General features: G+C 51.8%; 2 protein-coding genes across 3 annotated transcripts in view; both read left to right on the plus strand.

The window, feature by feature from the left end:
• Window positions 1-1,388, plus strand: part of DHX34 (DExH-box helicase 34) — a 55,769-nt gene extending 54,381 nt beyond the window's left edge. Inside the window, exon 17 of one of the 2 annotated variants that reach the window (XM_088150981.1) lies at window positions 1,274-1,388. The gene's annotated coding sequence lies outside the window, so the exon portion shown is untranslated. Of the gene's footprint in view, window positions 1-1,167 lie in introns of both variants that reach the window. The other variant, XM_088150978.1, reaches the window with a different exon arrangement.
• A 905-nt stretch (window positions 1,389-2,293) lies between these two features.
• On the plus strand, window positions 2,294-19,008 carry LOC103052878 (leucine-rich repeat and fibronectin type III domain-containing protein 1-like protein). Its single transcript, XM_025176484.2, has 3 exons — window positions 2,294-2,433; window positions 13,321-14,715; window positions 16,706-19,008. Exons 2-3 carry the CDS (start codon window positions 13,340-13,342, stop codon window positions 17,205-17,207), a joined length of 1,878 nt encoding a protein of 625 aa, XP_025032252.1. The 5' UTR covers window positions 2,294-2,433; window positions 13,321-13,339; the 3' UTR covers window positions 17,208-19,008.
• The last annotated feature ends 8,424 nt before the right edge of the window (window positions 19,009-27,432 follow it).

Consider the following 27,432-nt stretch of genomic DNA (forward strand, 5'->3'; position numbering starts at 1 on the left):
TGCTGGTGTGCTTGTATTTACACCGATTTTATTGTAAATGTCAACAAAATGTTGCTGCCCATTGAGGAATTCAGTATCATTGCTTCTGCTCTCTTCTGCAATCAGAAAGGGTTTCTGTGGTGCTGGACTATCTCCACAACTTGATTTCCAGAGAAATAGCCAGCTTGTTGCAAGAAGATTGGCAAGGCCTTCTGTACTATCAAATTCTCATGACATAAGTGCCACAACCCATGGAAGTGAAGGCAGTCTGTATCTGTAAAGGTCTGCTATGAAGTAGGCTCCAAAACTGCCTTGGAGAAGTGGGAGCTTTGCTTTAAACTTTGCTGCTAATTTGATGCTTCATGTAATTCCTCAAATATTTCTAAGCTCCTCAGAAATGGAATAAAACATACTTGCAAGAGGGAGACAGAAAAGGTGGTATCAGTTTGCAGTTGACAGCTTGAGTTTCCAAGCTGGAAATTGCTATGTTAGGCCCTGCATTTTGCTTCTCATCTCAATTCCTTTGCGTTAAACATAGTGGCTCGCTGTGTTTGGCAACTGAAGTTGTATAATGCAAAGAGTGGCATGCAGCATTTCTAAGGATGGATGGGGATGAATTGGGAGACACTTCTTTGGTGTCCCGTACCATATTTGTTACATATTCAGTGGATAACAAGGCCAACTCCTGAGTTTCAAACATGTAGTGGAAGTTGGAGCTTCTCAGGCATTCTCCTTGCCTGCCTAGTACAGCTGCCTGAAGAAGGTGGCATTTGCCATCAACTTATCAAAAGAGACCAGCAAGTTGAAGTAGCTCCAACCATCAATGACAGAGTTTGAGAAAAGGAAGGCTAAAACTTTGTTATACGGGGAAATGTGGGAAGAAAATACACTGGATTTGAAGTAGGAGTGGGTACAAATTCTGTATCTTTTGTTTGTGGGAAAAAGGAGTAAAGAAATGTGTGAATTGTCAGTGTCTTGCATTTGTGATTGCTCCTCTCTTCATCTTTCTGAAGTGCAGTCTATTTATTTGATGAAATAAATGGCTTATTTACGTACTAAAGTGTCAGCATGCCATGAAGAGCACTGAGTGTAGAACTGGAAGAGTCAGCTACCCAAATGTGTCTTCTTGTTTTACCGTTATTAAACAGGTTTGTTTCTGACATGTGGAAGTTTTCTCCCCTGCAACAGATGGTGGTTCATGCTTTTGGTTCTCACTGCTGGAAATGGGAAAAGTGCCATCCTGATCCACTAGATGCTTGATAGTCTTCAGCAATGCATCCCTTTGCTGTTCCAGATAAATCCTTCTCCAGTGGGAGATTTGAGACAAACAACAGGAATATTAATTCTCTGTCAGAAGATTAGGCATGGCCGGTAACTTGGCTTTAGAAGAAGAGTGAGAACCAGGGGACCAGGTAAGCAATGTTCTGTAGCCACAGTGGCAGAGTGCTGTACTGGATGAGGCCCTGATCTGGTCATACTCTTTAACCAAAGCTTAAGTGGGAAAGGGGATCATGACCTTTATAATTAGAACTGCTATGGTGGTTGGGTATTTCTAGTTCTGTTCTGTAGGTGTTTTTACTCAACTTCTGATGAAAGGTCTTGAAGGCCAGTGCAGATGGTATTAGGGTTAGGGTACTAAGCTGAATTCCAGATTGTGACTGGCACAAATGTCTGTGAAAACTGCTGTTGAGAATTGAGGCTTTTAAGCTGGAGTAATGGAGTCTACAGTGCACGCTCCTCTCATCAAGATCTGCAGGGGGTGGAGTGGGAAAGTGTGCTTCATGATGTCACAGTGCAGTTCACGCGTTTGCATCAGACATCAGGATGCAGTTTCATAAGGGTGTGGATTGTGCTGTGATGCCACCACGTGGGTGTCCTTTTCCCATTGGAATGGCAACTGCAGCTGTTTATGCTCCCAAGGCTCTGAGGAGAGAACTACCTTCCACCTATGAACAGGACAGACTCATCCTGGGCAATGCGCTGTTGCACATCCGTTTAGCTGAGCCTGTGAGGTAGTACTGATTTATTACGGATGGTTTTTTTTCTTTGTTTTGGTTTTTTTTCTTTTTGCTTTCCTGTTTATGTGATGTTTACATCCCTACTTTTTTCTTATACTGATGTTTTAACTGTGTTTGCTGCCCATTTTTACCTTGCTGAGACGGGCAGCCATATAAACTGAAATACATACATACGTACGTAGCCCTTTTTACTGCTACCTGTTCCATCACCTCCAGAGGTCTCTGTTGTAATAAAATTCCAGCCAAAAAACGGTCTCTGTAATTGCAGGGGGAATGACTGCCTCAGAGACCACCGGAACTGCTGTGTTGGCAGAGAAATTGCAGGTTTGTGCAGAAGACTTATGACATCAAGTACATCCAACAGGAAGGTGCTTCTGAAGAAAGTATATCCAAGGCTGGAGCACACTTAGCGGTGAACGTGAGGAATACTTGAAAAGTAAGAGCAGAATCTCTCCTTACCTTGCCTGTTTCCTCCTATTAGTCTGTGCTGTTTCTGGTCAAAAGGTTGCTCTCTTGCCATCTGGACCTTTCTTAGGGCAACCAGGAAGGTCAGAATGTGGGCCTCCAATCCATCTGTGGCTCCATTAACTTACTGGTAGAATACAAAAGCTTTCCTGTTTCTGGAATTAAGGGAAGAGAACAGATTGCTGTGAAGCGAGATGTGATCCAGGCATTAGCAGACCCCTTTGCATACGCACAAAAATGGTCAGTGCGCTCAAGAGGAAATTTTCCCCTAAGGTAATTTGCCTTTGAGGCTTACATGACTCAGTCCTATGACTGCTCACCTAGCTTGTTTGCTAGCAAGTAATGAGGATGAGATGGTTAGATAGCACCACTGAAGCAATGAGCATGAAACTGAGCAAACTCAGGGAGGCAGTGAAGGACAGGAAGGCCTGGCGCAATATGGTTCATGGGGTCACGAAGAGTTGGACACGACTTAACGACTGAACAACAACAACAACAACAACAACAATTAGGTTGGATATGCACTGGTTTCAGTTAAGTTGATAACCTATTTTATGAGAGAAAACTGCAATATTTATTTATTTTCTTCAGTGGATGAATTTGAAACATTTTGGAAAATGAGAGAAATTTATTTTTGTATTTCTTTTTCCAATAGGCTTCTGTTGAAGTAATATGTTGTGTGTACGTGTAGTTAATGTTTTTAACTATTACAGTTAAAGGAAACTGAAATGCTACTATGCTGTGGTTTTAGGAGATGGGATTTCTCCCTTAGGCTTGCTGCTCATGCTCTGGACATGCCATCAGTGGCTGGTGCTGAGTAATGCCCACCTGCTCTCCTGAGACACAGTGAGATCTGTGTTCTCCCATGGCCAGCTCTTGCACAGTTCTACCTCCATGTCTGTGCTCAGTGCTTTGTAGTATGTCCATCGGCTCTAGTTCTTCTGGGTGACACCGCATGATACCCAGCTCATGCTTTCTAGGTATATCACTAAAGTTTTCCTCTGGCTGTAGAGTGATCAGGGAATGTGATGGTCCCAGCCAGAAGTGGCACTTCTCAAGTGTGCATGTCCTATATGGCAAGTAAAAGGCATGTTTCTGAGTGCAAGAGCAACTGACAATTGAGGGGGCAGATTCAGTTACACGAAGCAAGGGCAAAGTGAAATGGCCTGGGAGAGGAAAAAGAACCGGCCCTTCTCTGCTGTTCCAGAGTGAAACTTTCACAAAAGGTCCCTCTTTGAACCACATGGTAGCCCCTTAGCCTACCTTGGTCTTGAAAAGCTAAGTGGGGCCAGGATTGGAAAATCCTTGGCTGGGAGACCACCAGGCTAGACCAAGAAGTTGAAAAGCACCCTCAACGAAGGCAGCGGCAAGCTAATCGATATTCAATAAAATTAAATGGCCGTGGCCATGTGGGGATACTTTACGTTCATTCTGCTAATATTCTAATCTGGAATAAATATTCTGACTAATTAATCGCATTAGTATCAATAGATGATTCTCAATTTTAGAATTTTAAATAATGCTGCATTATGTTAATGTTTCTTTCAAAGTTTATTTATTTATTTATTTATTTAACTTGTCCCCGCCCATCTCCCCACAATGGGGGACTCTGGGCGGCTTACAACACATTAAAAACATAAATACAATTAAAAGTTATAAAAAACCAAGCATTAAAAATAAAAAGGCTAAAAATCCAAGAGGCCGATGGGGGCCGCACCAGGCCGCTAAGGGGCCAGCCAACCCCATTTCTGATATCCTCCCTCCCCGCCCCAGGTCAGATGGCAGAGCCAGGTCTTCAAATCCCTCTGAAAGGCCTGGAGTGAGGGGGCCTGTCTCACCTCCGGGGGCAAGATGTTCCAGAGGGCAGGGGCCACAGCAGAGAAGGCCCGCCTTCTGGATCCCGCTAAATGAAGTTCTTTTACCGCGGGGATCCGAAGCATGCCCTCTCTGTGAGATCGGGTGGGACGGGTTGAGATCGTGGGGGCGAGGCAGTCCTTCAGGTAGCCTGGCCCCATGCCATGTAGGGCTTTAAAGGTGATAACCAACACCTTGAATTGGACCCGGAAGCAAACCGGTACCCAATGCAGCTCACGGAGCAAAGGTGTTATATGGGTCCTTCTTCGGGCCCCAAAAATTGCTTGCGCGGCCGCATTCTGGACCAGCTGGAGCTTCCGGATATTCTTCAAGGGTAGCTCCATGTAGAGCGCATTGCAGTAGTCTATCTGGGAGATAACGAGGGCATGAGTGACTGTTCGTAGGGCATCCCGATCCAGGAAAGGGCGTAACTGGTGGACAACCCGAAGCTGTGCAAAAGCCCTCCTGGCCACGGCTGCCACCTGCTCTTCGAGCAGGAGTCGTGAGTCCAGGAGGACCCCCAAATTACGCACTGGGTCTGTCTGGGGCAGTGCTACCCCATCCAGAACCAACGATGACAACGTCCCGGATACAGGGGAGCCATTAACCCACAGCCACTCCGTTTTGCCAGGGTTCAGCTGGAGCCTGTTGTTCCCCATCCAGACCCTCACAGCCTCCAGGCACCGCGAGAGGGCGGAAACGGCATCACTTACCTCACCAGGGATGGAGATGTATAGTTGAGTATCATCAGCATACTGATGATACCTCATCCCATGGTGACGGATGATCTCACCCAGTGGCTTCATATAGATGTTGAAAAGGAGTGGAGAGAGAACCGAGCCCTGTGGCACCCCACAAAGGAGGGGCCGAGGATGGGACCTCTCGCTCCCTATCACCACCGATTGGGATTGGCCCCAGAGAAAGGAGGTGAACCAGCACAAGACCATGCCGCCCACCCCCATATCCCTGAGCCATCCCAATAGGATACCGTGGTCGACGGTATCAAACGCCGCTGAGAGATCGAGGAGAGCAAGGATGGTCGCACTACCACCATCCCGCTCCCGCCAGAGATCATCCATAAGTGCGACCAATGCCATTTCCGTTCCATAGCCGGGCCTGAAACCTGACTGATAAGGGTCCAGATAATCCGTTTCCTCCAGGACCCTTTGGAGCTGCGAAGCCACCACTTTCTCAACCACCTTCCCCAAAAAGGGGAGGTGAGAGACTGGACGAAAATTGTCCAGTACAGTAGGATCCAGGGAGGGCTTCTTGAGGAGGGGGTGCACCAACGCCTTTTTAATGGGCGCTGGAAACACTCCCTCCTGCAAGGATGCCTTAACCATCTCCTGGATCCAACCACATGTCACCTCCCGAGCTGCTTTCACCAGCCAGGAGGGGCATGGGTCCAGATGACAAGTGGTGGCCCTCACAGTCCGGAGGATCCTGTCCACTTCCTCAGGAACAACAGGATCAAACCGTTCCCAGCTAACTAGCCAAGAACGATCCCCTGGTATCTCCCCAGACCCTGCACCACGCTCAGAGTCCAACTTGGAATGAATCCGAGCGATTTTATCCTGCAGGTGCTTTGCAAATTCCTCCGTGCGGCCCTGCAAATGAACCACCACATCCCCCTTACCAAGGAGGGACCTAGTGATCCCAAACAGGACCGCTGGGCGGCACTCTGCAGGCGCAATAAGGGTGGAGAAGTATTGGCGCTTCGCTGCCCTTATCGCCACAATGTAGGCCTTAATAGTGGCTCTAACATGTGTTCGGTCGGATTCAGTCCGTGTCTTCCTCCAGCGGTGCTCTAGACGTCTCTTAACCCTCTTCAGCGCCCTCAACTCCTCTGTAAACCATGGGGAGTGTCGGGGCCAGCGTGGCAAGAGAGGTCACAAAGGCGCGATCCTGTCCAAGGCCCCGGCCGCTTCTCTATTCCAGGCAGCAGCCAGGGCCTCCGCTGGACCGTGCATAACCTCAAAGTTATGAGGTTGCATGTATTTCCACGTCCATTATTTTTTGCTTGGATTTGCTGATGACAATCACAGAAACTGCTGGGTGGCTGGATGCTTCCAGTTCTGGATTAAAATTCTTGAATCGAGCTGGGACTCCAGGCTTCATATGGCAGGAACGGATGTTGACTTTCCATGCAAGGATGTTGCATGATTCCTGTAAAGGTTTGTCAAGAGTTTGGGTAACCCTAACCCCTAACCCTTAACCTATGTCTAAGCATTGTGAATGGAATCTGTATAACACAGCACAAACAACAATATTGTGGGGTAAAATAACTTCCCTGTCAGCCATTTCATTTGCTTCCAGGTCAAAACATTCACAGGCTTTACAAGAGAAATAAGTCCCATTTCATGAGTCCCTGGTGACAAGGCCTGGTGAAATGGCCTTGTCATTTCTCAAACAGTTCATTGCAGTGTGTTCTACATGGGGCTGCCTTTGAAGATTGCTTGGAAGCTGCAATTGGTACCAAATGCAGCAACCCAACTTTTGGCAGGTGAAAGCTGATGTACACCCACAACAATGGTGTCGTGGACTTTGCACTGATTTCCAGCAGGCTTCTAAGTACAATTCAAAGTGCTTGTGTTAATCTATAAAGCCCTGGCTAGCTTGGTATTCAGTTACCTGTGGGACAGACTGACTCAAGTATAATCTCCCTATATAGTCTGCATGTGTTCAGAAGGGAAGCTGTGAGTGAGAATCCAGGGTGGGGAGGCTGGAGATGGTGATTTTCCATTAAGGCCCTCTTCTCTCTGGAACAGCTATTCATCTCTGTTGGAGCTTCTAATGGTTAAGTTCTCTGTTCAAAGGGGATGCCAAATAATTTTTGTGATATGGTAGATTTGTTTCTAATGTATTGTTATATTCTTGATGACTGTAAGAGGGACTGTTTCTTTAGTAAATGCTTGGGCTTACTGGAAGTTGTAGGTGAGGAAGTCAGAGTACTTTGAGTTTCCATTTGAATGGTTGAAGATCAATATGGCCTTAAGCTTCCCTGAGTCAAGGTCTGTTTTGTTCCAGGAAAAAACCTGGAACTGTAGTCCATAAAAACATATGAAGAAATTGATAGTGCAGAAGGCCTTGTCGAACTTCTTGCAACAAGCTAAGGTGGCTATTTCTCTGGAAATCAAGTTGTGGAGATAGTCCAGCACCACAGAAACCCTTTTGATTGCAGGAGACAGCAGATGCAATGACACTGAATTGCTCAATGGGCAGCAATGTTCTTTTAACAGGCTGTGGCTGAACAGAAGTCCTGGAAACTGTGCTTGGAGTAATAATTGCGTGGCAGTATGCCTGCCTCATTTGAAAATTAGGTAATGAATCACTTAGTGGATTGTTCTGGGCTGTGGGCATACTTGAAGCAAAGATGGGACAAACTGGTTTTACAGTTTTGGAAGCCTGATTTAATTGCTTAGTCAGCAGTTAAAAGCTAGAATGTTCAAGTTCATTTTCTTACAAAATTAGCCCTTGTAATGACAAGGAAATTAGAAGCAGAATTGAGGGATTTCAGGATGTAGATGCAGATGCAGTGTGGGGAGGAAGGGTTTTGCTTATGAGGTACGGGGAAATATTTTGGGACAAGCTCGTCTTGTAGGAAATGGATGGGGTCCACTGATGGCAGAAGAAAATTAGGCTGCTGTGGCCTTACAGCAAAAAAAGAGCAGAGCCCTTTTCTGAGTTGAGGCCTGAGGCAATGTTGACAGGGCTTTAGAGCTTCTGGCTTGGAAAGAATCATCTCTGAGTGAAGAGAATGAAAATGGGGATTGGGATGGAAAGGAGACCTGAGCCTGTACTGGAATGTGGTAGTTGGTCAGAAAACCAAAGCACCATATGCCTGGCCCAGAGACCCTTGGGGTGTTTCTAAATTAGCATTCTTATTTTGCAGCAGCTGTGTCTTCACCAAATGTTACAGGGCAGGGTCCTGAGGTAAGGAAACTGGATTGTTCCAATTAGTCCAGGGTGTTTTGTTTTTTGTTTTTGTAATGGCACCAAGGCAATATATAGGTTTTGTGAGGGGTTTAGGATGTTGGTGGTTTACAAGTTTAGTACATCTGAAAAGGCTGGCAAGTGAAGACGAGGATTGTGGAAGGCTTGGAAGGTTTTCTGGTGCTGCAGAAACCGTGGGTCATGTGGATGAACCTTGGCAGTGGCAACCTTGGCGGAGGCTGGAATGAACAGGGCCTCTGGAGCAGCCAGCGATGAGCGGTCCTGAGGAGAGCAGGCTCCTGGACTGGACAGCTAGAAACGGCCTGGGAAGTGAAGAAGACACCAGCAGTGGAGCTAACGGGGCATTCTGGGGATCAGCTGTTTGGCTGCAGCTGCAGCTTGCTTGGAGGCGCTGTTGATCTGCTGTTAGGCGCTGGGTTGATCAGCGCTGGTGGTGATGATTTAAATGATTTGCGGGGAGGGGCAATTTAATAGTGGGGAAATATTATTGCCCCTTAACTGAAATGTTCTTGAGATGGAGAATGAAATCAAGGAAATTGCTGAAGGAGAAGAGTTGTAGTCAGTTAAAATATCATATACTGTTGGTCGTGTGAAAGAGGTAACAACTTTAGAATCATTGGTCACGGAACCAGTTAAAGGGGATGAGGATCACCCAGGGAAGCTGAGAGAAGTCAGGACTGTAGTGCAGAGTGCCGTGTAAAGCGAGTTAGAGGGGAGTCTTGTGGCTTCTCTTTAGCAGCATTTCCTTACCTACTCTAGAAACAGGATGCTGAGCCAGATGGGGCTTTTGGTCTGATCTGACAGGGCAGCCTCATAGTGATCTTGGGATGGCCTTCCTGTAGCCAAGATGAGGTAATTGCCAAGTGAATGGAAGCTTCTTCATGCTACATTTAATTTATGGACTTTTCAGCCAGGAGAAGATCAGTTTTGAAACATTGGAACAGTAGAGGATAAAAACTAAGTGAGAGATCTGCAAAGTCTGCTGTTGAATAATGGTTGCTACCAACTTTGTGCTGTATTGCAAGCAGTTTCTGGTGGTAAAAGAATTTGGCACTCTGGTAAGTAATGAGAAGACTGCTAGTTTAGAACTCTTCTGTTTGTTTGTATCAGACATGTATTTTTCAGTTTACAATTTCTGGGACACAAACACATGGTCAAAATGGAGGCTAAAAGCCATCACAGCAAGCAAAGTAAATATGCACCAGAAATTGTCAGTTTCTTCAGCCTGAAGAAACTCATGGACTAGGAGAGACCAGGCTTCGACATAAGGATGAGATGTGAATTAGATTTTTTTCCAGCGAACATTTGTGTGCCCTCTTCCAGCTTTGGTTTTGCCTTAGATGGATTTTGTTCTTCAGCCCTACTTGATTTAGGCTGCCATGTTTAGCTGTGCCAATCAAGACAAGAGTAGCCAGCTTTCTTCAATAATATGACCCTTTCTCTCTGTTTTGCATTTTAACTGCAGCAGCAGCTGCTGGGTTTCCCAGCAAGCTTGTATGTACTTTGTACTTCAATAATCCAGTTTCAAATAATAAGAAACACTAATGTCTGTGAGTTGATTGAGTTATGTGCCATATTTCCACATAGGAACAGACGAGTGGGTTGCCTGTTGGCATCACCCATCTCTTCTGCTGTTTATTACAGGCCCTTCTACTGCAGCTGCCTCCTGTTTGTTTGTCCCACTGAGGATTTGCCACATCAGAAATCCCACTAGAATCAGTGTAAGAGGTGCAGAAGGCCCTTTGTTTCTCCCCTACAGCCCTTCTGCATCCAGCCTTTCTCTTTACCCTTCATCCTTTGGGGGAGATGGGCTGCATACAAATTTAATCATAAATCAATAAATCAATAAATAAAATAAATGAAATCCTTCTCTGTTCCAGCAGGCCTGGGATGCAGGATCAACTAGCTTTAGGGAGGCCTCTGTGGATGATGGCCTGTTTTCATGTGCTTTTCTAGGCCTAGGTTAGGTTATTGAGTCCAGTGGGGGCACAGAAAACTCGTATTTTCCTCTTTGTGCTTTTAACTTTTGCTTAACATCAGCAGGAAGATGACACTGGAAAGTGAAGTGAAGCCTTGATCTTTGGGTTCACTATGCAGAAGCACCTTAACACCCATATTCTCCTTCCGCTAATGATGGTCCTCTGCCCTCTAAGTATAATAACTACACCCATTTTTAAATATCACTGTCCGTGGTGCCTTGCCTGGCTTGCAAGGAACAATTTCCCTGTCCACCAGTGGCTAGAGTGCTTTGTAGAAATGCTGGCTCAGAAGTAGACAAGGCTTCTTTCTTTTGAAGCAGAAATTGGTAAGATCAGTTTTCTGCACATTAGGACATAATGTTAAATAGTACAATTGGCTATTAGCAATCTAACCAAAGGGGGCTATATCTCACTTTCTGGGTTGGAGTTTCCATTCAGGGATACAAGAGTGAGATGCCTTTTATGTTCCTGTAATTGGCAAATACCAGTTCCATTCCCTCAAACAAAGCAAGCTAGCTCTACTTAACAACAAGGAAACATGATGGAATTAATTGGTAGGAAAGTACAGGTAGTCCCCAGTTTAAGAATGAGTTCTGTTCCCCAGGTCTGTCCTAAATTGAATTTGTATGTAAGCTGGAACAATATTATTGTATAATACTGTATTATTGTGTAATGAACTCGAACCATTGTGTATTTAACTCGAATTTTGCTACAGTAGGCTCCATTCTTAACTATGGGTCATCTGTAACCTGGGCGTTATTAACCTGGGGACTACCTGTACTGTTAATAATGTGGCAGTCCATCTCGGCTTGCCACATGTGGCCCTTAAAGTTCAAATCAGACAGCAAGACAATTTATCAAAGAATAAAAAGTAACTTCATGGCAGATCTAGGGATTCTACCTCATAAATGTGCTCTGAACATTCTTGACATCTTGCGGCAGACTAACACAAAATTCTGACCTACATACATAAGTTATTTTTCCTAGGTTTTATATAATATTTCTTGCCTTTTTTTGGAAGAAGATGGGTTGCATTTTTGTTTGTTTGTTTGTTCACAAGCTGTCTGTTGCTCCCTGAATCTTCCTCCTATTTTAGAGCGGTTAAGATCATAACAAGACCTCTCCTAGGTCAGACCAAAGGCCCATTTAATCCAGAATTTCTTTCTAAATACTTTTGAAAATTCCACATGCAAGACATAAGCATAACCCTACCTGGCACCCCGCTAGCTCATGGTTTCCAATGAGACAATGGAGGGAAAACTTCGTTAGTCACCATATCCTTCCTGAATTCCTCTAATTTTCTTAAAAGACTGGGCTTTATTTTTGGATGCTATCCACTTATGTTATTTTTTTTTCTGTTATGCAGATCAACTTTGCTCCTATAGGTTGGGAGTCAATCAGGCTGAGTGCCATGTTGGAATATGTTTGTCTCCTCATCAGTCTTAAACTCAAGTTGCACCTCTTTTAAGGAGGACTTTGGGGAAATATAATTCTAGTTCTTGGTAGAGTGTGCAGTTGCTCTTTGAAAAACATGCTTGTCAGAGAGTTGTTGTCTAAAGATCTTAAGTTGTTGCTGGAAGATCTTACCTTGATGTCAAGTGGTACAACAGAACAAGCATCCTATCATGTAATGGAGTGGATATTGCATTAAGAGTGCAGCAGATAACTCTTTTAGCTGAAATTGTTGGACTGCCCATCTCTGCCCAGAAACGGTGGTGCTGAAGCAGTAAACAGAGTTACTGTATTGGTGTGATGTGCCTTTAAAGGAAGCAGGGGCAATGTCTAACAGTTTCTGGAATAAGATACTGTAAGGACCCTGAATAGCTTCAAAAGGTTAATGCAGTTGAGTAGGAATATGGGAAAGTTATTTAAAATGGAACATTGCCTGTAGAAGTGTAATTCTCACAGGAGCACATTGATCAGATCTATCCTGAATACATCTTTTTAAGTGCATCCACAGTCAAGGGCATAACATTAGAGTAGGCAAAATCGCAAGAATAATGTTGTCATTAATTATTGATACAGCATAAGATAAGGTAGATTGTGTTGAAATCTTAAGTCTCTGTGACTTCCTATCTGAAACCGTTACAGTTTTCATCTTTCTCTAATTTCTGGTATTTTGCAAAGCTGAAACACCTGTATTGAAAGGAAATCTCGCTTTTCCAGTGCCCATTTTCCAAAACACCATTGGCCTGAATGGAAAGTAGGGTATAAATCAAAGAAACAAACAAATATATAAGTGTGAAACATAACCTGATTAATGCAGTTAGATAAATTGTGATGCGCTTGATATCCTGGTTAATCCTTTAATATACCTTAAATATTGATTGATTATGTACCCTCAAGTTGTTGTCAGCTCTTAGCGACCACATACTGTAGACAGGTTTTCTCCACAATGATCTGTTCCTGGCCTGGTCCTTCAGCTCGTTCAATGGCGCCTCCAGCGCCTCTGTCACTGAGTCCTTCCCCCGGCTGCTGGTCGTCGTCTTCTCTTTCCACCTTTCCCAGCATTGGAGCCTTCTCTGGAGAGCCAGGCCTTAAATATACTGTGTATAAATATACTGGCTTTCCTGAGAGAGCCCTGCTTGCTGTTCCTGACCTGAAGGAGAGGGTCTTCTCTGTTAGGGCGCGGTAAGGTCCTTCTATATGGAATGGTCTGCTTTTTATCATTCATTCATTCTTTCATTCTTTCATTCTTTCATTCAATTTATATAGCCTAGAGATTTATATGATTGTGGTGAGCTGCCTAGAGTTGTGGTATATGGGATGAGCAGCCATATAAGCCTTTTAAATAAATAATTTTCTTTTCTTGAGATGGTCGGTATTGTCAAGGTATTTTTGTTTTGGCTGCTATTTGGCCTATTTGGCTGACTAATTTTAATAGTCTGATCTCCATATTTTAAGATGTTTTATTTCTTTAGTTACTGTTTCTTAAAGTTTTTGATTGTGGTTTGTTTTTCATGGATCCTTTTACTAGACTCCCAGGCAAATGTTGTTTTCCATTAACTCTTCACTTTTAAAACATGTGTGATTCAAATTAATGTGTATGGATTTGTCCACTTCTCTTTTAGGTGCCCGATATATCTTACCATGGAAAAGCTGACCTTCTGTCTTCTGGTTATGAGCACTGCTGTGAGGGCCATGAGATGTCCCATGCGCTGCATGTGTCAGAGCCTGTCCCCATCTTTCACCATTCTCTGTGCAAAAAACGGGCTGCTCTTTGTACCTCCTGCCATCGACCGACAAACTGCAGAACTCCGGCTGATGGACAATTTCATCACAACTTTGCGAAGGAAGGATTTTGCAAACATGACAGACCTGATCCATTTAACACTGTCACGAAATACAATCAGTCATATTATGCCTTATGCATTTTTTGATCTTAAAGGCCTTCATGCATTACATTTGGATAGTAACCGACTCACCTATATTGATGAGGATCACTTCAAAGGGTTGATCAACCTTCGCCACTTAATTCTCAGTAACAACCAATTACATTATATTTCACCTGGATCTTTTGATGATTTCATTGACATGATTGAGGATCTGGATCTATCATATAATAATCTTGTTAATGTCCCCTGGGAAACTATTGGGAGGCTTTCAAATGCCAATACTATTAGTTTGGATCATAACCTCATAGATTTTGTTCCTGAAGGAATCTTCTCCAATCTTCACAAACTGGCTCGGCTAGACATGACTTCTAACCAGTTGAAGAAGATCCCTCCAGATCCTCTTTTCTCCCGCATCCCTGTCTATGCCAAGCCCAAGGGTACCCCTCTGTCTTCTCTGGTATTGAGCTTTGGAGGGAACCCGCTACACTGCAACTGTGAGCTGGTGTGGCTGAGGCGTTTGACTAGGGAAGATGACCTGGAGACATGTGCCTCCCCACCAGAGCTGATGGGCAAGTATTTCTGGTCCATCAAGGAGGAGGAATTTGTCTGCGAGCCTCCAATGATTACTCACAGAACTGCAAAGCAAGTGATCATGGAAGGACAGAGTGTTTCCTTGAAGTGTAGAGCAGTGGGTGATCCAGAGCCATATGTGCGCTGGATTTCACCTGGAGGAAAACTGGTTTCCAACACTTCTCGAACCATTTCCTATGAGAATGGGACTCTGGACATTTTAGTGACTTCCATGGAGGAACAAGGCACATATACTTGTATAGCATCCAATGCTGCAGGAGAGTCCACTGCACCAATTGAACTTCTGGTCAGCCCATATCCTCATCTTGCTAATAGCACAAACTGTGACAAAGAAGCTGAGACAGGCCCATCAGATATTCTCATCTCAGCCAAGTCTAGCTTCTCCAATGAAACCAAATCTCACCAAGAGAGGAAAGTTGCTGTTGCTGAGTTGACCTCATCCTCTGCTCTCATCCAGTGGCCTTCACAGCACCATATTCCTGGAATACGAATGTTCCAGATCCAGTACAACAGCTCTGCTGATGATATCCTGGTATACAGGTATACATTTTCATTTCAGAGATTCTATTGCCAAGTTTATTAGTTTATTTCTGAAATGGCAGCAGCAGCGGAAAGCTCAACAACCGGAGGAGTAAATAAAGGCACCAGTGCTTGATGCCTTTGGACTGAATGAGGTGGGAGGGTTAGCATGAAAAGAAAAGTGTCTCTCATTCAAAAGGGAAAGTCCAGTCCAGGGTTATCAGTTCATAACATTCCTTCTAAATTTGAACTTCATCTTGATGAGAATTGTATTAAAAACAGGATAATCAATTGACTTTTATTTTTGTGACTGCCTGGACAAGTCCCTACAGTTTTCTTGGCGAGATTTTTGGAAGTGGTTTGCCATTGCCTGCTTCCTAGGGCTGAGAGAGAGTGACTGGCCAAGGTCACCCAACTGGCATCATGTCTAAGGCAGGACTACAACTCACGGTCTCCTGGCTTCTAGCCTAATGCCTTTGTTTTATTTATATGTAAAGTAGTGCAGAGATAGCGTACTCCAGGAACCTGAGCAGAATCAGGGCCACTGTGGTAGGCAAGAGGAAAATTCAGCTCTTGAATAACCTTAGTGAAAATCTCTCAACAGTGACTGCTATCTGTAACTGGTTGGAAAATGCCTCCTGGGCCTAATAGTAGCTGGGATAGAGCCCCTCCCTCCCTCCCTCCCTCCCTTGGGGTGAGGAGTATAATGTTTATAAGATCAGTGAACTAGAGGAGGGTTAATCTCCCCAATTTGCCACAGTCCTAATTCTGCTCACCATGACATGTGAAATATGGCCTTGGGTTAATTTCATGTCTAGCTTGATCAATTAATTTCATGTAAACCTTTATGTCAGGCCTCTGTATAATGCAAAAAATGATTTAAAAATGTATATTCAGACTAAACTCTTGCTTTGGCAAAGTAAGAATAAGAATGCATCATCAACTCTGAAGCAGTTAAAAAACAAAGCCCTGGCTGTTGATATTACAGAAAACTTCATAAAAAATAGGTTTAGTGATATTATCAAGAAACCTTTGGTTATTGGGCAATGTAAAAACATTTCTGTATGTATGCATTTATTTCAGTTTATATGGCCACCCATCTCATTATGTTTATACCCAAGAAACAATAATACAAACTTGTGAAGTTCCTTCCATAGCGCCATCATACCCTGTTCCTGCAAAGGGGCATATACCTTGCAGAAGTTAGGCAAAAAATTAGGAGGAGTCTGGTAGCTCCTTTTCCTACTAACAAATGAGACTAAAAGGCAGAAGCTTTCATAAACTGCAGTTTACCTGAAGAGCCATGGCTCGTGAAGGTTTCTGCCTTTTAGTAAAATGTGCTACTGTAATCAGAAGAGGTGCTACCAGACCCCTTCTCATTTCAGCAGGCTCCAAGTCATTTGCATTTGGACAAAAGAGGTTCAGGTCCATCCCTTTGGAGACTTAGGCTGATCTCTGAAGCTTGAAGGTGCCCCTGTTGCCATAAAAGCAATTTCCTGCTACAGAGTTGACCAGGTGACAACTGATGCTTCTCAGGCATAGACTCAACTTTGGTTTTATACTTGCAAGGAGGTTGATAAATAGAGGCCAGCCAAAGTAGCTGTCTGTCTACGCTAAATTGCATTGCTCTGTACCCTTTTGAATTCTGCATCCTTACAGCATTCCCTCTCAGGGTTCTTCTCTATTCACCAGGCAAGTAACTGGTAGTTGCCATTCGACTTCCTGACATAAGTGTCTGTGGGGAAGCGGGGGGCAAGTACATTGTGACGTCACAACACAAATTGCACTCCATATATGCTTGTGTGCAACATTGTGATGCCAGTACAAAAAGGCAGAAGGCATCATGAGGTCATAACACAGTTTACCATTTTAACATCATCGTGGTAGCAAATGACCCAGGCAGCTGATGGCTATTCTGTACATCCTTTTAGCCTTTAGAAAGACAAGGGAGTGAAGAGAGATGATGCTCTGTGGTTCTCTTGCTGTAGACTGAGTTTGTCTTCTCTTGCAGGATGATTCCAGCTGCCAGCAAGTCTTTCTTCCTGACCGACCTGGTTGCTGGGCGCGACTATGACCTATGTGTCCTCGCTGTTTATGATGATGGCGTGACTTCTCTGACAGCAACCCTAGTGGTGGGGTGTGTGCAATTCACCACAGAGGAGGCATACCGGCAGTGTCAGTCCCTCCATGCCCAGTTTCTTGGTGGAACTATGATTATCATCATTGGAGGCATCATTGTGGCTTCCGTCCTTGTTTTTATCTTCATCCTACTGCTGAAATACAAAGTTTACATCAACCATCACAAAACCAAAAACACTGAAGTGAATAACGTTTGCTCCCAAACCAATGGTAGTCAAAGTAACTCTGTGGCACATTCCAGTTCTAAACTGGCTGAATGGCTCCAGCAAGAATGTTCAAGCTTGCCTCTTAGAGGCAAAACTATATTAGATTTTGAGTATGAACAAGCAGCCCCTACAGAAGTGTCTGTTTTAAGAAGCGAAGCCTTCCCTTAGTAGTCATACTGAGCCCAGGCAAGAAGTACTAAATAATAACTCATGTGGTTGTATTTTAAGCTTCACTACTATTGTCTATTTTTAAGATGAGATGATTTTAAACACTATTTTTTTAATCTGTAAAAGTTCTTGCATTCTTAACTATTTTTGTTGCACTATATTAAATATAAACTCTGTGATTTGGAAGGTTTTTATGTAAGAATCTACTCGCAACCAAGTCTGGATCAGTGCTTACAAAAACTCCGTATAGTGCAAGTTACTTACCACTAAGCAGATGCACTCCCCTTCAGCACCATAGGCTTTACTTCCACAATAGCATGCTGGTGAGGAAGTCCATTTAAAGGAAAAGTGCTAAAAAGTGTCAGGTGAACTGCCAGAATTCAAGGAACAGAAAGGTTTAGGGAAGACTGGTACAGGTGGCCCTCAGTTAATGACCACTCATTCAGTGACTGTTCAAAGTTGTGAGGTGCTGAACGAATGGTATTTACAATCAGTCCTCAAAGTTCCAGCCGTTGCTGCACCCCTGCAGTCACATGATCGTGATCCGGGTGCTTGGCAACTGGCTTGCACTTATAATGGTTGCAGTGTCCTGCAGTCATGTGATTGCCATTTGTGACCTTCCCTGCCAGCTTTCCACAAGCGAAGTCAATGGGGAGGCTGGCAGGGAAGATCGCAAGTTGCTTTGGTAAGTTGCTCCCGTTGCTTTTTCTCCCAAGGAGCCCAGTATGGAGTACGAGATCCCAGGGAACTCACACTCCATGGTGCATGCATGCCCTGCAGCACCTGCACTCCGTAATGCCTGCCTGCCTGGCTGCCCTTGCACAATGCCGCAGCACCCCTTCCCCGCCCAGCCGCATTCCATACCATGCTGGCCTGCCTGCGCTCCCCAGCACCCACTCGTGGCTCTCTCACGGCCGCTTGCACTTGCATGGCGCCGCAGCAACCCCCTGCCTGGCTGCGTTCCATGGCACTTACCCACCCACTGGCGAGCTGCCTGGGAGTCGCGACCTCCTGCCGGCTTCCCTATTGACTTCGCTTGTTGGAAGCCAGCAAGAAGTCGCAAATCACAGTCATCTGAGGTCCTTGCTTAACGTCCCATGATCCTCACTTAACGATGGCAACAGGGACTGTTGGGGTTACTGTTGCTAAGCAATGAGGCCATTGCGCTTTATGACCACGTTGCTTAGCGATGGAAATTCCAGTACCAGTTACTATTGTTAAGCAAGGACTACCTGTATCTTCTTTTGATGAATGCCAGATACCAGCTTCATTACAAATGACAAAGGGATAGGGTTAGTCCCTAACCCTGGGTCCCTTTTAGGGCAAGGCAGAGAAAACCTAAAAGAGTTCCTGTGCATAGAGAGTCTTTTTCTGCTAAACAAGCTCCAGTCATTATTGGTGCAAATCTTTGAGCAGTAGGCTTACTGGCATATTAGTCATTGGAATGACTTTCTGACACATTTTAACCATAATTTGGAGAGAGATTCAGAAAGATGTTGGCATTGTGGGTAGTTTTTTAAACTAACTTCTAGTATATCTAGGTTTCTTCTGTTTGTATTATGGTTTACTATTTCAGGAACTGTGTTTACTGAACACATTAAAAAGGAGACGAAACAGATGAGAGTAGTGACCAGAAGTAAGATACTCTGTCCGAATGGAACTCAGAAAAATGTTTCCAGCCCTTGTAGGCAAAATAGGCTCTGAATGTTCAGTAGAAGGAAAAGAAACTGCAGAGCAGGAGACAGGATGATAGATCTCTAATTGGCAAAGAGGATGCGTACAGTGCCTTATAATAAAACAAAAAGAAGAGCCATGGGGGATTCATTTCTATGAAGTACCAAAACAAACACATGGTTCAGACCTATTGGTCTCATGAAATATGTTGAGTGCTTCTCCCAGTACACATACGGCAGCTGCTGGTCCATGAAGGGCTCCAGTGTGCCAACCGGCTGGGCCAGGTAGCCCGGCAGCCATTCTTCCACCATCTGCTGGTGATACACCTCCCACCATGGCCCTAAGATCATGCATTCCACTGCCTCTGCACACAGTTTGGCCTGCATCGTGTGGTGGCGTGCAGCCATGGTGAAGCCCACCCCACCGGCCGCCCCCCTCCCCTGCCAGCCAGCCCCCCTCCCAGTAAGACAGGAAGAAGTGTGTGGCCAGGATGGCATAGTGCTGCAGGAGGGCCAGCAGCTCACCCAAAAAGGATGGCAGGCAGCCAAAAAGAGCACCACCCACAGCGGTGGTGAGAGCGTCTGAGGCACCTTGGACCCCCCACCTGGCAAGGCGCCTGGGCCCAGTGGCGGAAGCAGGAGGGACACGCCCCTCAAGTACTGTGCTAGGAAGTACCCCCACAGCATGAGGTCCAGCACCGGGAGTGTGAGGCTGCTCTCATGCATCGGCAGGTAGGCAATGGCTTGCACCAATGGAAAGATGGCTGTACCCCACAGAAAACCAAACCACCCCCAGGTAGCTCACTGCAGGACGGCCTCTGTCAGGGGGTAGACCACTTCCAGGAGTGCCACTTGCAGGAGAAGGTAGGCCTGGAGGTAGATGACTCACTGGTAGAGTGGGAACTGTCACCGCCGCTAGCACGCCCACCGCGCCTCCCAGCGTGCCGTGCAATGGTCCCAATTGTCCCCCCATGCATTCGGGTGGAGGCCGAAGCAGATGTCCAGGACATGGACCGTCCATGGGGCAGGGCGGGGGGACCCCAGCCGATCTGTGGCAGTACCTCTACTCCCATGCCTGCACCCCTCTTGGGCTCCTCCTCCTCCTCCCCTTGCCCCACCACTCCTCAACTGGCCAACGGTGCAGCCCGCTGTCACCATCCCCCCCGCCCTCCTCTCGTGAGTTCCACGACCCAGCTCTTGTGGTCATTCACCTGCGCCCCTGAGATGGCCTCGGAGTCCCAGAGGACCTCCCGTGACCCCCTCAACCAAGCCAGGAGGCCGGGGGGGAAGGCGCCTGACTGGACCACCACTGGGCCCTTAGGAGACAAGGCCCCCGGCGAGGTGGCCACAGCCATAGCTGGCCCCTTTGGACTGTCCCTGTCAGCCAGCGCCAGCTGCAAAGCCGGACGCCGCTCATCGAAATGGTCGTACCGAGAGACCTGCAGATGGCTCCCCTCTGACAGCGTGTCTGAGGAGACTGCTGCTGCTGTAGTGGCCTGCAGCGAGCGGGCCGCAGCTGAGAACTGGTGCACCGCAGAACGGGAAGCTGCACCCCCACGCTGCTGGCGTCACTGCTGAGGGAGCAAGGAGCCCCTGTCCGAAGCGAGCAGCCTGCCGTGCACTGGACCAGGTGTAGACATGGCCCCCTCATTCCCCCCACACAGCCAGCTGAAGCAGCTCTGCAGTGCCACCACCACCTCGTCCAGCCAGGCCATGTAGTCGCCCGCCAAAAGTGCTGTCGAGTCGTCTCCTTCCCGATCTGCAACTGGGACAGCAGCTCCCGGGCTAGCCCGCCACGCCTGGTGGAAGGCCTGGAAGATGCGTAAGAAAGTCTTCTCCATCAACCAGGAGGGCAAGTAGGTTGCCACCCGTGGCTTCTGGGCCACCAACAGCCCCTCCACCACTGCCGAGAGTGAGCGGGCCACTGCCACACGCTCAAACTGGGGACCCGGGGCCGGCAGTCTGCTGTGGAGCACCTCTAAGAAAGGCTCGAGCTCCCACTCCAGCACCAGCCAGAAGCGCTTCTAGCATACTGTGATAGCCCTGGGACCCACACTTTGGGGAGATGCAAGTGGGCCATGACCAGCCCCCAGAAGTGGAGGAGGACCACTGCCTTATCCCCTGTGGAGGACAAGTACTGGGCAGGGAGGACGCTCAGGGGGGCGGTGCGATCCAGCGCCCACCCCGTGCGGATCGTGGCCTCCCGCAAAGGTTAGGGTTAGGGTTAGGGTTAGGTCAACACACCATTTTTTAGGTCAACACACCATTTTTTATTGGAAAATATGACCATTCTACAAAGAGGGGACACCAAATGGCAAAACCCCACAAACTAAAATGCAGCACATACACAAATTACAATTACAAAAAAAAACAGCAAAAAGAAAAACAAAAAATGGGGGTACCCGAAGGCAAACCCCACACAGTACATGACAAGAAAAAGACATGAAATACATGAACAAAAATACAAATACTAATACTAATCCACAAAAAAACAAAGAAGAGAAAAGAAGAGAAGCGGGGCATGCAAAAGCAAAGCCCGACGAACAAAAAAAAACCCAAACGCAAACAAATCCAGTTAGGGTTAGGGTTAGGGTTAGGGTTAGGGTCAGGGTCAGGGTCAGGGTCAGGGTCAGGGTCAGGGTCAGGGTTAGGGTTAGGGTTAGGGTTAGGGTTAGGGTTAGGAAACAGACAAATTTTTTTTTAGGAAACAGACAAATTTTTATTAAAAGAAAACCCTCCTACATTGTCCCCCGGGCCGCCCCTAAAAACGGGCGGCCGGGCTCATAAAATTACAATAAAACGGAAAAAAAAAAGAAAAAAAAAAAAAAAACAAAAAAAACAAACCAAAGGCAACAAAAAGCACTCCGACCGGAGACACAGAAAAGGAAAACAAAGGCCAACTGGCTTCCTCCCCCCGGCTGCTCCAAGCCAAACAGTCCGGGCCCCAATGTCCAAAGGACAGGGCGTGTCCCCCACGGTCAGGTGACGGGCGCCGGTGAAAGAGGCCGCTCCCGCCACGGCCAGAGCCGCCGCCACCTGTCCTCCGGCAGCCGCTCCCGCTCTGCCTCCCGGACACAGGCCACTCGGTCCATGACGTCCGCCGCCGCCTGTTCGGCCCAATCCAGCGGGAGCGCGCCACCGCCACGCTCGACTCGAAGGTGGCGGGTCCGCAGGAGGCAGAGGACGTGCAGGACGACGGTGTTGAGGAGACGGCGCGTAGTCCACGGGAGGGCTGGGAGCCCTCGCCGTTGCTGCCGACTCCACCGCCGCCGTCCGCGATCCGCTGCCCGCGCCGCTGACTCCGCCGCCCCGCTGTCCGTGGCCCCGCCGAGCACGGCTCCGCCGTCTGCCGGCCCCGCAGCACCGCTACATGCGCCGTCGTCGCCGCCTCCGCCGCCGTCCCCTGCCAGTGCTCCACGGCCCCGTCTGCCGGCGCCGCCAGTGCCGCCGCGGCCGCCATCGCCGTCGCGACCGTCATCGCTGGCCGCTGCCGCGCCGCCCCCGCCGTCTGCGCCGCCGCCCCCGTCGCCATCCGCAGCGTCTCCTCCGCCGTCCGCGCCGTCGCCGCTGCCGTCCGCTGTGGCGCTGCCACCTTCCACTCCGCCGCCCGCCTCCACCACGGGGGACGCGCCTGGACGCCTCCCGCTCCGCCCCGCGGCTCCTGCGGGAAGAAGAGAGGGGGGGAGGGGAAGGGCTGGGCCGCTACCGGCGGGGGCCGGACCCGGGGCGCCAGGGGAGGGGCCTGCGAGGCGGGGGAGGGGCGAAGTGGGAGGGGCAGGAGGGGCAGGAGGGGCAGGTGGAGGACGAGGGAGGGCGGGAGGAAGAGCAGGAGTAGGAGTGGCGGGGGCGTCCGCCCGAGCCGGGTCCCGGGGCGGCGCCGCGTACTCCTCCAGGCCGGAGACGACCGCCAGCCAGGGCTGGTCGGCGAGCTCCGGCCGGCCGAAGCGGCGCGTCACCGCCGCCCAGAGGGCGCGCGCCGCCGGGCAGTCGGCGGCGAAGTGGCGCACGGAGTCCTCCGGCGGGGGGCCCGCACCGCGCGCCGCCGCCCTCGCGCACTCCGCCCGCGGACACAGGCGGTCCGCGCCGCGCGCCCACGGCTGCGCCGCCTGCTCCCTGGGCACCAGGTGGTAGAACCGCCAGCGAGCCTCCCAGTACAGGTAAGGCAGCCGGCGGGCCGTGAAGGGCTCCAGGGGGCCCGCGGGGCGCGCCAGGTAGGCCGGCAGCCGCCCCTCCGCCACTCGCCGGCGGCACGTCTCCCGCCACGGCCGCAGCACGGCGTGCTCCAGCCCCTCCTCGTAGACCGCCCTGCGCATGTCGCGGCGCAGGACGGCCACCGCGCGGCCCTCTTCGCCGGGACCGCCGCCCACCGTGCCCACATCCCAGTAAGATGGAAAGAACTGGGAGGCGGGGACGGCGTAGCGGCGCAGCACGGCGGGAAACCCGGCCAAGAAGGCGGGCAGGCAGCCGCGGTCCGGGCCCGAGACCCGGAACACGCCGGCGCCGCCGCGCCACCAGCGCGCCTCGCCCCAGTCGCTGCCCCACCAGTGCTCGAGTAAGAGCGCCGCCCAAAGCGGAGGAGGCGGCACCGACGAGCCGCCCGCCGGCCGCCCCCGAGCACCGGCCCCCGCCGCCGCACCCCCATCGCCGCCCCCGCCAGGCGGCGGGAGCAGTGCGGACGCGCCCCCCACGTTCTGCGCGAGGAAGCGCGCCCAGAGCGAGAGCTCCAGCGCCGGGAGGCCGAGGCCGCCCTCCCGCACAGGCAGGTGGGCCACCGCCCGCGCCAGCGGGAAGAAGGCCGTGCCCCACAGGAAGCCGAACCACCCCCGGGACGTGCGCCGCAGGAAGGCCTCCGGCGGCGGATAGACCGCCGCCAGGAGCGCCACCTGCGAGAGCAGGTACGTCCGGAGGTAGACGGCCCGCTGGTAGAGGGACAGGCCTCTCCGCCGCCAGCGCGCCCACCGCGCCTCCCAGCGCGCCGCGCACCGCTCCCAATTCTCCTCCCAGGCGTCCCGCTGGAGCCCGAAGCGGACGCCGAGGACGCGGACGGTGCGCGGCGGGCAGAGCTCCGCGAGGAGCGCCGCCCCGGCCCCCGCCCCTCCCGCGCGGCCGCCGCCCGCCCGGGCCCGCGGGTTAGGGTTAGGGTTAGGGTTAGGGTTAGGGTTAGGGTTAGGGTTAGGGTTAGGGTTAGGGTTAGGGTTAGGGTTAGGGTTAGGGTTAGGGTTAGGGTTAGGGTTAGGAAACAGACATATTTTAGGAAACAGACATATTTTAATAAAGTAAAACCCTTCTACAGTGTCCTCCGGACCGCCCCTAAAAACGGGCGGCCGGGCTCATAAAATTACAATAAAACGTAAAAAAAACAACAAACCAGACAACAAAAAGCACTCCGACCTGAAACACACAGAAGGAAAATAAAGGCCAACTCGCCCCCTCCCCCCGGCTGCCCCAAGCCGAACAGTCCGGGCCCGAATGTCCAAAGGACAGGACCTACCCCCCACGGTCAGGTGACGGGCGCCGGTGAAGGAGGCCGCTCCCGCCATGGCCAAAGCCGCCGCCACCTATCCTCCGGCAGGCGCTCTCGCTCCGCCTCCCGGACACAGGCCACTCGGTCCACGACGTCCGACGCCGCCCTTTCGGACCAGTCCAGCGGGAGCGCGCCGCCGCCCCTCTCGACACGAAGGTGACGGGTCCGCAGGAGGCAGAGGACGTGCAGGACGACGGTGTTGATGAGACGGCGCGTAGTCCACGGGAGGGCCGGCAGCCCCTGCCGCCGCTGCCGCCCCCACCGCCGTCGTCTGTCGCCCGCCGCCTGCGTCGCCGCCGCCGACCCGCCGTCCGCGGGCCCGCCGAGCTCGGCTCTACCGGCCACCGGTCCAGCCGCAGCGCTACAAGGAGCGCCGCCGCCGCCGCCGCCACCGCCGCCACCCGCAACCGCTCCGCGGCCACGTCCGCTGTCGCCGCCGAGGTCGCCGTCGCCGACGCTGTCTCCGGCCACGTCCTCGCCGCTCGCACCGGAGACGCCGCGGCCGGCGCCGCCGCCACCGTCATCCGCGCCGTCGCTGTAGTCGTCGCCGCCGCCACCGGCTCCCGCCACGGGGGACGCGCCCGGCCGGCGCCCGCCCCCCGTGGCACCTGCGAAAGGAAGAGAGAGGGGAAGGGGAAGGGCGGGGCCGCCGCCGCCGGCAGGGGCCAGTCCGGGGGCGACGGGGGAGGGGCCGGCGAGGCCAGGGAGGAGCGAGGCGGGAGGGGCAGGAGGGGCGGGAGGGGCGGGAGGAGGAGGAGGAGGAGGAGCAGTGGAGAGGCCAACCCCTGGAGCCGGGCCCTGTGGCGGCACCGCGTACTCCTCCAGGCCGGAGACGAGCGCCAGCCAGGGCTGGTCGGCGAGCTCCGGCCGGCCAAAGCGGCGCGCCACCGCCGCCCAGAGGGCGCGCGCCGCCGGGCAGTCGGCGGCAAGGTGCCGTACGGAGTCCTCCGGCGGGGGGCCGCCGCCGCGCGCCGCCGCCAGCGCGCACGCCGCCCTTGGACAGAGGCGGTCCGCGCCGCGCGCCCACGGCTGCGCCGCCTGCTCCCTGGGCACCAGGTGGTAGAACCGCCAGCGTGCCTCCCAATACAGGTAAGGCAGCCGGCGGTCCGTGAAGGGCTCCAGAGGGCCCGCGGGGCGCGCCAGGTGGGCCGGCAGCCGCCCCTCCGCCACCCGTCTGCGGCACGTCTCCCGCCACGGCCGCAGCACGGCGCGCTCCAGCCCCTCCTCGTAGACCGCCCTGCGCATGTCGCGGCGCAGGACAGCCACCGCACGGCCCTCCTCGCCGGGCCCGCCGCTCGCCGCGCCCCCATCCAAGTAAGAAGGAAAGAACTGGGAGGCGGGGACGGCGTAGCGGCGCAGCACGGCGGGGAACCCGGCCAGGAAAGCGGGGAGGCAGCCGCGGTCCGGGCCAGAGACCCGGAACACGCCGGCGCCGCCGCGCCACCAGCGCGTCTCGCCCCAGTCGCTGCCCCACCAGTGCTCGAGGAAGAGCGCCGCCCAGAGCGGCGGCGACGGCGTCGGCGCCGGCGCCCATGAGCCACCCGCCGGCCACCCCCGAGCACCGGCCACCACCGCCGCTCCCCCCCCGCCGTCCCCGCCAGGCGGCGGGAGCAGCGCGGACGCGCCCCCCACGTTCTGCGCGAGGAAGCGCGCCCAGAGCGAGAGCTCCAGCGCCGGGAGGCCCAGGCCGCCCTCCCGCACAGGCAGGTGGGCCACCGCCCGCGCCAGCGGGAAGAAGGCCGTGCCCCACAGGAAGCCGAACCACCCCCGGGACGTGCGCCGCAGGAAGGTGTCCGGCGGCGGAAAGACCGCCGCCAGGAGCGCCACCTGCGAGAGCAGGTACGTCCGGAGGTAGACGGCCCGCTGGTAGAGGGACAGGGTTAGGGTTAGGGTTAGGGTTAGGGTTAGGGTTAGGGTTAGGGTTAGGGTTAGGGTTAGGGTTAGGGTTAGGGTTAGGGTTAGGGTTAGGGTTAGGGTTAGGGTTAGGGTTAGGGTTAGGGTTAGGGTTAGGACAACACAATTTTTAGGACAACACAATTTTTTTATTTAGAAAAAGAGGACCCTACTACAAAGTCAACCGGCTCCCCCTAAAACAGGGAAGCCGGGCTCATAGAGAAACAATAAACAAACCGAAAACCGAAAAACGGAAGGGCAGGGAGGGAGGGGGGGAACCGAGAAAAACAAAAACAACAACAACCCACCACCGCAGGGGAGGGCCCAACGTCCACCGCCGCAGCGGAACAAAGTCCACAGAGAGAGAAAAAAAGAAAGAAAAGGCAGTCCACAGCAGCCGAGGCGGCCGTCACGTGATGGGCCCGTCGGCCGAGGCCGCCGACCAGGGCCAGAGGCGCGCCCACCTGCGCCGCGGCCAGCGCGCCCGCTCCGCCTCGCGGATGACGTCCCAGCGCGCGAGGACCCCGTCGGCCACGCGGGCCGCAGACCAGTCCGGCGACGGGGTCCCGCGCTGCCGCTCGCGAGGTAGCTCTCGACGCCGGTCCGCCACCAGCGCCTGCAGCACGAGGAGGGCCAGCAGCCGCACCGTCGACCACGGCGCCGCCCAGAAGCGCCCGAGGGGTGCGCGCGGCGCAGCGCGCGGCACGCGCGGACGGGGCCCCGGGGCGCGGGCGGCCCCCGCGGACGAGGGCGCCGCACCCCGTTCGCCGCCGCCGCCGCCGCCGCCGCCGGCACCGCGCTGCTCCCCGAGGCCCGGGCAGTCCTGCGCCGAGGGGGCCAGCCCCCGCGCCGAGCGTCCATGCTGCTGCTGCTGCTGCTGCTGCTGCCGCTGCTGCCGCTGCTGTCGCTGCTGCGGCCGCTGCTGCTGCTGCTGCCGCTCCACGCAGCGCCGCTGAGGCCGCTGCTGCTGCTCCCGCCGCTGCCGGCAGTGCCGCCGCCGCGGCCCCCGGAACGGAGGGTCCAAGTCGAGGGGCTCAACGCCGCAGGCCAAAGCGTCCCACGGCAGGCGCAGCAAGTCTGGCCAGCCCAGGCGGGCCGCCACCGCCACCCAGACGGCACGCGCCACCGGGCACGC

The sequence above is a fragment of the Python bivittatus genome, unplaced genomic scaffold, assembly GCF_059951505.1.
Source record: "Python bivittatus isolate LINGU-HERP-01145 unplaced genomic scaffold, Pbiv_v1 ctg000620_np1212, whole genome shotgun sequence".
Classification (NCBI taxonomy): Eukaryota; Metazoa; Chordata; class Lepidosauria; order Squamata; family Pythonidae; genus Python; species Python bivittatus.